This window comes from Petaurus breviceps, unplaced genomic scaffold (genome assembly GCF_028583685.1).
Source record: "Petaurus breviceps papuanus isolate PSGF00001 unplaced genomic scaffold, PetGlider_PUasm1.0 176, whole genome shotgun sequence".
NCBI classification, from domain to species: Eukaryota; Metazoa; Chordata; class Mammalia; order Diprotodontia; family Petauridae; genus Petaurus; species Petaurus breviceps.
Genome location: NW_027185771.1, coordinates 10343585 through 10357044, shown reverse-complemented (window position 1 = coordinate 10357044; position 13460 = coordinate 10343585). Strand labels below are relative to the sequence as shown.

The window sequence follows — 13460 nt, the reverse complement described above, 5'->3', positions numbered from 1 at the left end:
TTAGCTTTGCTCATGCTGAGTCTTGTCTATTCATCCTCCCAGTTCACTCAAGGTCTTTCCAGGATTGTCCAAGGGCTGCTGCTGCAAAATCTGCGATTTAACACCATTTTCACTTCTGCATCCCTGCCTCCCACAACCCCCTAAATGTCCTTTTGATATTCAGATTTAGGGTGAATTTTCTTCTCTTGAGTAAAGAATGGTTTTCAGTCTCCTTGAATGGACAAGCAGACAGACAAAATACTTTATTTTTCAGTCATCAGAAAAATGTAGGCATTAATTAAAGCCCCATAATCCCCTGGACATCCTAATCTTCTCATGTTTATCACTTAAGAAACTTAGGCATGAAGTACCAAGTAGTAATGTGATCTCTCCAGGAACAGAAAATAAGCCACAGAGTACTCTGGCTGGGGGATTCCGTTACACAGTCCTCCAAAGTCACTGACCGTCAAAAGGGGAAAATGATGTAAACGTCTGAAGAACCTTTACAAAGCAATGAGAAAGAGCAAGGTTTCCCCTGCACCACGGACCATCCCATCACTTCTGCTTCTTAGCTAAATTGACCCATAAAGTATTTCCACTAAAGCTTAAACCTTTTAAGGAAGAGATGGCACCCTCTGCAGTAGCCTGGTCCTTGTAATCAAGGAAAGCCCTGCCCTGTGCTCCTTGCCAATTCAGCCTCAAAGGCACTGCGTTGTAGTTCCTAAGAGTTCTTTTCATATCACTCACTCTAGCATGCTGAGGAATGTTACCCACATAAACAGTGGTGACACTGGAGGGTTCCCCTTTCGAAGTTCCGTGCTCAGTGTCCTGATGGGAAGAACAGGCCACGTCTGCTGGTCTGACAGAGGCCATCTGGCCAGTGTTCTGGAGGGGGGCTTGCCTGTGGCTGGTTTTCAAATGTGCCAAGTGTTCCTTCTGCAAGGCAATGTCTTTCCCTGCTTTCTTCTCTTGGAAATGAAGATTCTTTAAGATAGGGATTCTTTCCATCATCTCCTCAGTGATCTGAAAAATTTAAAACAGTTTCAACTTTTCCTGGTTAACTCCCAAGGGGATGACAAGGTTTAAAACTGAACCTTAAAGTTCACCTAATTCAATACCCTCCATTTTACAGGTAAGGAAACAGTTCTTAAGTCAGTCACTAGCAAAAAAGATCCACAGCAAAAATCTGTGGCAACTGAAAGGTAGTGGGGTAGAGAGAGAAAAGCACTGAATTTTGAGTAGATCTGGGTTTGAGCCCCAGCCCCACTGGCCAGGTAATACAAGCAATTCTTCATCTCTTAGAGATGCACTTTTCTCATCTTACAGAATGGAAGGATGTTTGCACAATCAATTTGGAAGAGTTGCTGCAAAAAGTGCTTTGCAAATTATAAACCAGTCTTGGAGCTATTACAATTCTAAAATACCTCTACAAATGTTACCATGTTCATGGATTTGTTATCTCAAAAACCAATTCAACCTCTGTAAGGGTTATGGGATTTAAAGATCTTCCATGCCCCATTGGACTTGCTGACGTAGCAGGAAGGGGCGGAGCAAGAGGAAGTGGAAGCCAAGCTAGAGTTACTGCGGTGGCTAGCAGTGGCGGTGACGGTGGCAGCAGCAGCAGAGGCAGCGGCAGCGCAAAGCCCTTTTTGAGTCTGCCAGAATTTCTGCTAAGGACTCCTGCTGAGGATTGCCAGGGGCCGGAGCTGCTGGGAGCATGCTTCCTGGACGCTGGGTGGTTGCTGGGAGTGGGGAGAGGAGGACCTTTGCCTCAGGTAGCCTGTTCTGTTTTAAAGGCTTGAGAATGTGGTTGCTTTCTATTTTATCTACCTGTGCCAATTTCATAACTACTCTGATGGCTTTCACTTTCTGGTTTTGGGACTCAGTCTTTTGGTATTTTAATAAATTTTCTAGCTTATTCCCCCATATAGCAAGCCTGATGTATTTTGTGATGGATAATTATATCAGCATATCTGTAATTTCCATAGGCATTGTGAATATGGCATTGCTGATACAACCTCCTATAGTGTGGAGCTCCCAGTGGTTTATGTATAAGCCTTCAAGAAGCTAGGTAAAGTATATGTTAACTAGTTGCAGCAAATGACTTTGGATTTCCCATAGAGCTTCTCTGTGGGGTCTGCCTCCATGATTCAGCAGATGTGCAGAAGCAGACAGAATGGGGATTCCCCAGCATCGGGAAGGGCTAGGAAGTACAGAGAGGGAAGAGCCAAGGATTTGCTGCAGCTCCATTCATCACTGATGAGGCTTGTAAGTGCTCAGGAGGGAATTCCCCTTCCGAGTTCCCCAAATGAGGTTCCAAGGTAGGATGAATTGACTCCTTCCATTCACAGCCCTGTGACTGCAGGTGGGCAATGGCCTTCCTTTAGCTGCTGTTCTCTCACTAGTTGGAAACTGAGCCTGAGGCTTGGACACATGGCCCAAAAGTCAAGTTCTTTTACTAGACAATAGAAGGTACTGAAATAAGGCATAGTCATGCATGAGTGCTCATATTCTGAGTTTCCAGGTTAACTGTGAACAGAGGGTGACTTTGGTTCTATTTGATAGAACCTACATTTAGATCTGAGTTCCTCTGGGTTTCCAATTCAGCTACTTTTGAGTTCATCAAGATGTAACAACTGGTCAATCAACAGATTATTTGGAGAGCATCTAATATTTGGAAGTCATTGGTGGGAGTACAGAGGAGGACAGAGGACATCCACTCTGGAGATTCCAGGGCCACAGCAATATTTCAAAAAGAAAGTAAACCGTTAATGAGGTTTTGCAAAAGGAATATCTTTGTCATATGTTTTAACTGTTGGTTTTGAAAATATGATTAGAATTTTGGATAAGATACAATTCTTATATTTAGGAATTTTCCAGAAACAGATACTTGCATGTTTTATTCATTTCTTATCCATGTAAAGATTATCCGTATGTCAGAGCTTCAGTTAAAATGGTAGTTAATGTCTATGATAAATAAGTAAAATAGGAGATTCATGAAACATGTTTTTCTTTAAACTCCGACTCTTCAATCTAGTTAAGTGGTAGCTTCTGCCTTGGTCATGGTTCTTGCAAATATGCATTTCAGAAGTTTACAAAGTTAGGCAGTATTGAGGCTAGTCATGACATGCACAGGGTAGTCAAGTCAGGAAGCATTTATTAAGAGCCTACTATGCGCAGTATGCTAAGTCCTCAGAATACAAAGGTAAGAACAGCCCCCTGCTCTGAAGGAGTTCACAGTTGAGAGGAGGGAGACAACACACAAACAAGTATTGGACATTTTGTTTGTTTGTTTTTGGAGAGAAGAAGGAGAGGCAATTGGGGTTAAATGACTCATCCAAGATCACACAACTAGTGTGTCAAGTGTCTGAGGCCAAATTGAACTCAGGTCCTCCTCACTCCAGGGTGAATGATCTACTCACTGTACCACCTACCTGCCCCAAACAAGGCATTGTATAGGAGAAACTGAAACTAACCTCAGGGGGAAGGCATTAGTATTAAGGAAGACTGGGAAGGACTTCAGGCAGAAAGTGGGATTTTAGCTGAGACTTGAAGAAAAATGGGAAGCTGGGAGGCAGAATGAAGTTCATTCTAGGCTTGGGGAGCAGCCAGTGAAAACAAACAGTATAGGGAGATAGAATGTTTTATTTGGGGAGTAGCAGGAGGGCCATTGTCCCCGGATCCTTGTGTGTGGAGGGGAGTAAAGTAAGAAAAGCCTGGGAAAGTAGGAAATAACCCAGGTCATTAAGGGATTTAAAAGTCAAACAGAAGATTTTATATTCAATACTGGAGTTTGCTGATGTAGTGTAATAGTAATGGCATTTAAAGATTCCCCTGTATTGGCTTGGTTTTTGGTTTGATTGTGTTAAAACCCAGAGCTTGTTAATCCCACTTGTGGGATGGACTTGTGGAGGTGAAAAGAGAGTGCTGGACTGGGAGGAGCTGGTGACATAGATTTGGAGAGCACCTATGCTGGTATTTTGAACCTTGGGAAGTTGCCTTTCCTTGGCATTACATTACATGTAGTCAGAACTGCCTTTCAGGAATGGAGATGGGGACTGGAGGCAGGGAGGCTTCAATGTTGCAGGGGTGACATGATGAAGGATTAGGGCAGAGAAGAGAAGGGGAGAGGTGTGTGACAGAGATGGCTGGAAGAGTGAGAGAGCGAGGGGTCAAGGACAATACAACTAGGTTTAGAGTCTGGGATGCTGGAAGGAGGGTGATGCCTGAAGTTAAGGAGAGGGGTGGTTTATGGGGGGGAAGGGGCAACAGGGGAGCATCTAGATTATATGCAAACTTCACCTATCTCACAATTCAGTCTAGGTATGGCTAAGGTGGTCTTGTAATGGGCAGTGTGGAATAACCAACCTAGAGATAAAAAATCTCTGAGAATAATCGAGAGCCAGAGATGTATGTGCATATGCTAATTTATGGGGCTACTCATTCTTATCAGTAGGCATCTTAAATAACTCTGAGGCAAGAACACCGAAGCTGGACAACTTTGTGGAGTTAGACTCTGACAATGTGGATTCTCATGCTTAGTATGGATTATGGATTATGGATTCCTAGTAACACTAACACATTCAAGGGCAGAACCAAGATAGCAGAGTAAAAGCAGGAAATTTCTTAAGCTCCCACTCCAACCACCTCCAATACCTGTAAAAAATGACTCTAAACAAATTTTAGAGCTACAGAACCCGCAAAGTGACAGAGAGGAACAAATATGCTGAAGGCAGCCTGGTAGGCCGACAGGAAGGGTCTATTGAACCGGGCAGGGAGCCAAACACAATTCATGAGCCCGCTGGCCCAGAGGGTAATCACTCTTGCTTTGACCTGCTTGGATCAGGGTCACAGTCTTGGGCAGTGGTTCTGGGGTGAGGAATGCTAGTGTGCCAGAGCTTGTGGTGGCTGTAGAGAGGGCACCCTCCTCACAATTCTGACAACTGCAAAAAGCCCAGAAATTTGGGACATAGCTCTCTCCACTCTGGAAGCAGAGTTCTACTGTGGCAAAGAGCTCAAAAGTCAAGTAATTGGCTGGCAAGATGAGCAGGCAGAGGAAGTGCAATCAGAGCATAGAATCCTTTCTTTGGACAAAAAGGATCAAAATATGGAACCAGAAGAAGACAACAAACGCAAAACTCCTGCATCAAAAGTTTCCAAGAAAAATATGAATTGGTTGCATACCATGGAGGATCTCAAGAAGAATTTTGAAGATCAAGTAAGAGAAATGGAGGAAAAATTGGGAAGAAAAATGAGAATTATGAAAGAAAATCATGAAAAGACAATCAACAGCCTGACTGAAGAAAATAACTCAGGATGACTAGAGATGGTCCTGATGCAGTGGGAGACCTTGGTTTTTCACACAATGGTCTTTCTCAGGGGAGACAACACCCATTCAGTGATTAAGGCTAGGTAAAAAAGGAAGCAAAAAAAAAAAAAAAAAGAGGCCCCTACTACCTAGTTAAAAAAAAATCTATCTGGGAGGGGAAGGCCCTTAGGGTTTCTGGCCAAAACACAAACAATTGCTATTTACATTCACCCAGAGCCATCAGAACCCAAACAATGACTAAGGTAGGCTGGGGCTGGGACCTACTGCTGGCCAATCAGTGAGAATAAAGACAGATTTAGGTTTAAGGCATGGTCCTTAAAAAAGAAACCTAGCCAGTACACCCCAAGATATCTTTGTGGTATACAAATATACAAAAATACAACTAAGAAAGCAACTATGACCAAGAGACAAAAATAAGTAAGAATGAAATTAGACAAAGAGTCTACTATGTGCTGTACACTAGAGAAACAAGGACAAAAATGAAACTGTCCCTACCCTCAAGTTCTTTACATTCCATTCAGGAAAATATGCCTCTATGTAGGGAAATATAGGTAGGGTACATAAGAAGAGGCAAGATGACCCCTGGTGGGTTGGACAGGCCCTAACGGGCTAGGGATGAGGAAAGGCCTTGTCCTATAGGAACTAGCCTCAGCACTCAGGAAGTTGAGGAGAAGGAGAGCTGAGGATGAGGGACAGCACATGGGCCAATTTGGTTTGAGTGGAGAGGGCATGTAATATCAAGACTGGAAGTATCGCCTGGAGCTAGAAGGTGAAGGGCTTTAGGTGGCAGAGGATTGGTACTGTATCCTGGAGGCACAAAGGGGCACTCTTGCTTTCTGAGGAACAGAGGACTCTTAAGGTCTAATCTGGCCCTGACTGAGGGAGAGGGGGGTCTGGACCCTTCAAAGGAAAGGCCTTTGAACTTTTCCACAAATTTTGGGAACCCAGCCTCTGGTTTGCCACCCCAGCCCACCTGGATTACTTAATTAGCTAATTACTTGTCACTCCTTAATCCCATCCAGGCCCTTTTCTCCATTACCTCTGGATCACTCCAGGCTACTTGCCACTCCTTAATGCCATTCAGATTTTCCCATGGTCTTTTTGTATAAAGTGTGACTCTTGTCCCCCCCATTAAACTGCACAGATTCCTTAAGAGTCTAGCCTGCATCACAAATAGCACAGAATCACTCAGAATCTCACCCAGTCCAACCTATGTCTAAATAAATTTGCTACTTGGACTGAAAGGCTTGAGTGGTTGAATTCTTTTGAAGCAGACACACACCCCGTACCCTTGCATTTCAGTGTTCCCAGCACCCCTAGACCACAACAGCCCCATACTAACTCTGCTGACATAGTCTATTAGTAAACAGAAATGACTGTACAGCAGTTGAAAAATGGAGCTAACAGAGAATATGTGATTCAAGAACCAAGAAAATCACATGGCCACCTTCTTAGAGTTATACAAATTTAAATTAGAAGGAATTCAAGGGTGCTTTGTGTCAATGGGCTCCTCGGTAGTCTAGTGAAGCCTATGGACCCCTTTTGAAATGTTTTTAAGTGCATAAGATACACAGGATTATGAAGGAAGCCAATTATATTGGAATATAGTTATTAAATATTTTTTAAAACCAAGTTCATGGACTCCAGTTACTCTCTCCCTTTGCCATTTTGCAAAGGAGGAAAGTGAGGCCCAGAGATGTTAAGCGACTCTCTGAAGGTCACAAACCTAGGAAGAAGTAACTTGGTCCACAGAGTTCAAGATCTTAAAGCTATTTCTTCAACATTCTTTTTCTTTTCTTGTTGGAACTGGAATGCCAATAAAGCACAGAATGAAAGTCAAGCAAATTTTCAGGTCTTTTAGAAAGAAGAGGTTGGGAATAGGGGAAATTACCAATTGCCAAATAGAAGTAGAAAACAAAAAGCATAAAGATGAAAACAAGTTTCTAAAAGGGAGCTCTCAACAACAGAAAGAAGACATATAAATAAAATGCTTTTCTAAAAAAGAATTCTATATTTTTCTGCAAAATCTCTAGCCTCAACTCTACAGAGAAAAGGAGACCACCCTCTGGTTTAGTCCTAAATCAGCTCTGCAGAACAAATGATTTAGAAGTGGGTGATTCTGGGTAAGCTGAAGCCCCTGATCTGGGCCCCAGTATCTGACTGTGAAAGTGTCTGTTGCTGAAAGGCTGAAGGGCAAAAGACAAGCATATTAAGTATCTACTATGTACCAGGCACTGTGCTAAGCCCAAAGTGCTCACAATCTAACACGTAAGTGAGAGATTTACAGGATAAAGGACCTGGAAAAACGGATTTTAGCTGAGCCTTGAAGGAAGGCAGAGAAAGAGATGAAGAGGAAGGTAATTCCACGGGAGCAGCTAGTGAAAATGTATAGAGCTGGGAGATGGAAGTCTTTTTGGGGGAATAAACAGGCCTTGTCCCTGGATCCTAGAGTGCACGGAGGAGAGGACAGTATCAGAAGACTGGAAAGGCAGGAAGGGACCAGGTTATGAGACTGGGGAGGGAGGTTCAGTAGAGGATTACTAAAGTAGTTCAAGCATGAGGTGATGGAGGCCTGTTATCAGGGTGGTGGCTGTGTCAGGAAAAAAAGGGGTTATGCAAACAAATACCTATGCAAAGGTAGAATTGAGAGGATCTGGCAACAGTTTGGATGTGGTGTGTGTGTGTGTGGCCTGGGGGATGGGAGAATGGTGCAGCCCTTGAAAATAATCTATTTGAGTCTTCCAACCAAACAATTCAGATTCTAAAACTACTCTAATTCTCTTCAACCACTTGCAGTGAGGACCCTTCATGCTGCAACTGGTAAATAATACAAGCTCATTTTACAGCTTATGGATATTGGGTTTGGAGCCTTATAGTAGTAGCTGAAAAATTTGGATCGAGAAGGGAAAAAAATGCAAAGAATTACTATACTCCCAAAGCCACATCACATATATCAGCTGCCCTTCATTCAATTCCCTACATGCCTCTAACATGACAAAAAGGAAGGCAAGGTATAAACCACAATCAAGACCTCGGGGCTGTCCTATAAGTTCCTGGAAGAGCTTAGGAGGTAATGCCAAGTTTCCAGTTAAGGTTCATTTGAACACTATGTATAGGATAGCCAGCAACCTCAAATGAGAATGTTAGGCCATTTCCCTTGGCTGCAAGGGCCTAGGCCTAGTCCTATATGCCACTGGGAATGTCCTAGGGCAGATCACCTCTCCAAATAAAGAAAGGGACTTAGGTAGAACTCCTAAATTCGTTCTTTTGGTCCCTAATACTCCCTAGCTCTAATCTTATGGGCCTTTGATAACTCCTGCAGGTAGAGGAGAAAGTACCCAAAATGAAAGGCCAAAAGAAAGAATTAAAGGACACCAAGAGGAAAAGTCTCCGTTAAATGTAAATAATCTCCCCTCCTCCACATAGGATTTCCTTTGTAAGTTGTGATTGAGGTTTGATGACCTTCACAGCTGTACTATTTCCCCCCTCTGCAAACAAGAATTCATTCACAAACAACTCTAGCATTCTAAGAAATGTTACCCATGTAAACAGTGGTTACAAACAAATCTTTCCTAAGTGCTTACTTAACTTCAAGGCATTATGCTTGGCAGGGCTTTACAAAAAGCAGTGTCAGGGAAGGGCAGCCCCACCTGACCACACTTAAAGCCTTAAGTCACCACAAGACCCAGGGATTCAAGGCTTATTCAAGCCCAGCAAACCTGTGGATATCTTATGTACAGGAACCAATCAAGAGCTTATAGTATGCAAAGATATGTGGAGGGAGGGTCCACAAAAAGGTAGAGAGGTTTTTTGTTTTTTATTTTCCTTCTTCTTATTAACTTTTCCCTCCCACTATTCTTCAACTCCCCCAAATTAAGCATATTAAGCTCAAATGCACACATGCTCCTTCTGTATATATTTACCTGGTCCAGAAAAACAAATTCTCATATTAGCCATGTCTGAAGATATGTGGAAGATAGTGATTTTTTATCATCTAGGATATCTCATGCATGTGCATATGTGTATGCATACACATGTGTATGAATACACACATGTACACAGACATATTTACATACACATATATGTTAAAGCCTATTTTCTAAAAATGTTCATCAGTAAAAGGGCCAAGCCTTTTTAAGAAAAAAAGGTTGAAAAATGTAAGAATTAGGGATGAGAAAGTGAATGAGTTCAACACAGATGTTGATTTCTTCTGATAGGTAGAAATAGGCTGGGGCAACCAACAATGGAAGAGAGATAATAATTTTCCTTTGAGGTATAAGGAAAAGTAAATGTTTTGAAGAGCAGAACTTTTATTAACTATATGCCACTAGGGTACTTACTTTGTACTGAAAGCAAAGATTAAAAGAACTACAAACACCCAAGTGGGATAGGAAGCTGCCCTGCTTTCTGCTGTTAGCAACTGGGAGCCAGACCAGGGGCCTGCCACACAAAGCCCAGAGGCAGTGGCCCCAAGATGGCGGGCTGGACTGGCAAGCCACGGCTCCTCTAACATCTAATTCACTCCCCCAGGGACAGGACACTACATTTCTGACTCTCTGAGCTAAGAGGCTGCTGTAGCTCTGAAGCTAGAAGTTTTGCCACTTTTACAATCCCTGTAGCTCCTATTTGTCTTTGTCTAATTGAACACAAGTGCTCTCAAGAAATCTGAGCCACAGTAGAAGGTCTTTGCAGCAGAAATGCATTTTCAGTTCATGTCGTTAAAAACCAAAATACAGCCTTCTTGCTCACATCACAGGAGTCTATTTTTATTCTCTGCTGGCACATACACAGAATATAATCAACTGGAAGAATATTAGAAATTTTAATGCCCCCCACATAATTATGTATGAAATACTCAAAAATAAAAACCACACTCCCACATCCTTATACATGCAACAGTATCTTCAGAGACAGACACACATTTCCTTTTATCTTTTAATTTCAGGTACATCTGGTCACTTGCAGGTGCAAAAATATCGTATTTTCTCTCCTAGGATTTTTCCACTTTCTCTTAGCTTTTTCCACTCTCACCAACAGTCAGAGGTAGAAAGAACTACTGGAGCAACATGTGGCTCTCTGCACTTCTACAGATGACTGCCATTTTTATATCTGAAAAATGACGACTCTCCATTAACGTCTTCAGAGTTAGTCACTCTGGATCAGCTGACAGAAACTCCCTTTGTAAAACAAATGGACCTCCAGCCTCTGGACTAGTCTTCAGCCATCTTACTCTCTTTTTCCTGGCCAGCAATTAGGAACATTTGGTGGGCTCTGTCATTTTTCCATGTGAAATGAAAGCTTGTTGCTTATTAAATTAAACATGAAAAACTTTGTATTTTGTTCTTCTGTAGCTAATCACTCTATTCTAAAAATGTTATAGAGTAAATATAATTTTCTTACAGGCTAAATCACTTTTTGTTCAAACATACATTTAATAATAATTTTTAAAATGTGGCTTCTTTTTAAAAACAATAATTACAGACACAGATAAGAAGAGAGCTAGGCTTTGTTCCCAACTCTGTGACAAACCAGCTGGGCATCTTTGGACATGTTACCTTCTCTAGGTCTGTTTTCTCATCTGTAAAATGAGCGGATCAGATTAAATTGTCTCTAAAATCAGGAAGTTATCTAGTCATTTCAGACCTGTCCAACTCTTTGTGACCCCATTTGGGGTTTTATTGGCAAAGATACTGGAGTGGTTTGCCATTTCCTTCTCCAGCTTATTTTATAGATGAGGAAACTGAGACACACAGGGTTAAGTGACTTGCCTAGGGTCACACAGCTTGTAAGTGTCTGAGGCTGGATTTGAATTCAGGAAAATGAATGAGTCTTCCTGACTCCAGGCCTGGGCCACCTAAATGAGTTCAAATTCTGCCTCAGGCACTTACTAGCTGTGTGATCCTGGGCAAGTCACTTCACCTCTCTGTGCAAACTTTAATGCATCATATAAATGCTAGCTCTGAAAGTCCACAGTTCTATTGCCATCATTTGGCAATGATGACCAGAGATGGTAACAGTCCCACAGAGTAAAGCTAATGTCAACCTGAAGAAACAACAACAAAAACTCAATAAATTCTGTGTGATTGCTGTGTGAGTTCAACACAGGAAATTTTTTGCTACAGAGGTAAAAAAAGGAGTTTGTAGTCCTCTCATAAGCACTCTCAGAGGCAGAGAAGCACTGGCACCCTATCGGTGGGCCATCAAAGAGAAAACAAAATAACCTGATTTATTCTGTAACTTGAAACATCCATAATGTCCTAAAAACAGCTGGATTGTGTTAGAACACAGCTTATTATCACATATGCTAATCAGCAAGCAATTATTAGGCACCTGTTGTTTGCCATCTCTGCGGCTGGAACTGGGAGTACAGCCACAACAGAGAAACATACTGACAGCCTGGCATATATTTTAGTCTTAATATGGTAGCAGACAAGGTCTAATTAAATGTAATGTAATTACAATCAGTGACAACATCATCAAGAGAAAAAGCAATCTTTTAATGGTGGTCATGGTTTTTCCTGTCTCCAAAGGACAAAATCCTAAAGAAGATGTACAGCATCACTGGGCCAGATATACTGAGGTAGGAGTACAATGAGCAATTTTTAAAAATTCTGAAAATTAAAAAAATACTTATTCTTAGTTTTTAATATTTTCTTTTATAAGATTTTGAGTTCTAAATGTTTCCCTCTCCCTCCTCCTCCCCTTCCCCATGATGACCTGCAATCCGATACAGGCTATACATGTACAATTATTACACATATTTCCCCATTAATCATATTGTGAAAAGAATCAAAACAAAAGGGAAAAAAACACGAGAAAGAAAAAAGAGAAAAAAAAAAAACAGTATGCTTCTATCTGCATTCTGACTCCATAGTTCTTTCTCTGGATGTGAATGGATTTTCCATCATGAGTCTTTTGGAAATCAAAATGTCTTAGATCACTGCATAGCTAAGAAGAGCTAAGTCTTTCAGTGTGCGTCACTGAACATTGCTATTATCATGTACAGTGTTCTGCTTCTGCTCATGTCATTCAGCATCAGTTCATGTAAGTCTTTCCAGGTTTTTCTGAAATCTGCCGGATCATCATTTGTTATAGAACAATAGTATTTCATTACATTCATTACCACAACTTGCTTAACCATTCCCCAGTTGATGGATATCCCCTCAATTTCCAATTCTTTGCCACCACAAAAAGAGCTGCTATAAATATTTTTGTACATGTGGGTCCTTTTCCCATTTTTATGATCTCTTTGGGATACAGAAGTGGTATTGCTGGGTCAAAGGGTATACAGTATTATAGCTCTTTGAGCATAACTCCAAATTGCTCTCCAGAATGGTTGGATCAGTTCACAACTCCACCAACAATGCATAAATTCTGAGAGCTATAATACCCACTAAGGCTACTAAGGAACCCAGTACTTAGACCAGACAACTGAGTCCACATCTTAGCTTTGACACATATTAGAGGCAGCCCTGGTATGGTGGTAAAAATACTGGACTGAGAGTCAGAGAATCTGAGTTTAAATTTGGACTCTATTATAGACATTGTGTCACCTTGGGGAAGTCAAGTCCCTCTTGGGCCTGAATTTCTGCATCTATAGAAGGAGGGGATTGTGCTAAATGATCCTATGACTCTATAACTGGGCAGTTGAGTCTTCGAGGACAACTTTTCTCACCTATAAAATGGGGATGGTAATACACTATCTACTTCACAGAGCAATTATAAGAAAGCATTTCGTAAACTGTCAAGTGCTACATATAAAGTGACCTACTATTTAGCAAATGACAACTGATTCCTACGAAAAATGGCAAACTGTCATTTCCTTGTCCTGATCTGTCTTACATCTGTAGCAACTACAGCATGGGAAGCAGTTGCCAGTGGGCCCAAGTGAAGGAAGGTTGCCAGGGGTCTGCTTTCTGACTGGCACACTTGGCACAGAACCATTATTGTAAATAAACAACAACTACTTAGTTAGTGTCTCTCTCATCTTCTTTTCCTGTCATAAATGATAGAGTCAGAAATCTGGAGATCATGAGACTTGCTCGTTTCACTTAAAAATCTTGTTTTCCCTCCATCTATATTCCCTATATATATATTTAGCTAACTTAGGAGCAATAGTTTATATTTATATAACATATTAAGGTTTATAAAA

The 13460-nt window shown here is 41.5% G+C and overlaps 1 protein-coding gene across 6 annotated transcripts in view; it reads right to left on the bottom strand.

Annotated features, from left to right (window-relative positions):
* Nucleotides 1–212: 212 nt before the first annotated feature.
* MTHFSD (methenyltetrahydrofolate synthetase domain containing) overlaps nucleotides 213–13460 on the bottom strand; it is a 106720-nt gene continuing 93472 nt past the window's right edge. For all 6 annotated transcript variants that reach the window (XM_069085607.1, XM_069085609.1, XM_069085606.1 and 3 more), the window contains one exon: nucleotides 213–1002. In XM_069085607.1, the coding sequence (XP_068941708.1) occupies nucleotides 535–1002 (468 nt within the window). In that variant the 3' untranslated portion in view covers nucleotides 213–534. The remainder of the gene's footprint in view (nucleotides 1003–13460) is intronic.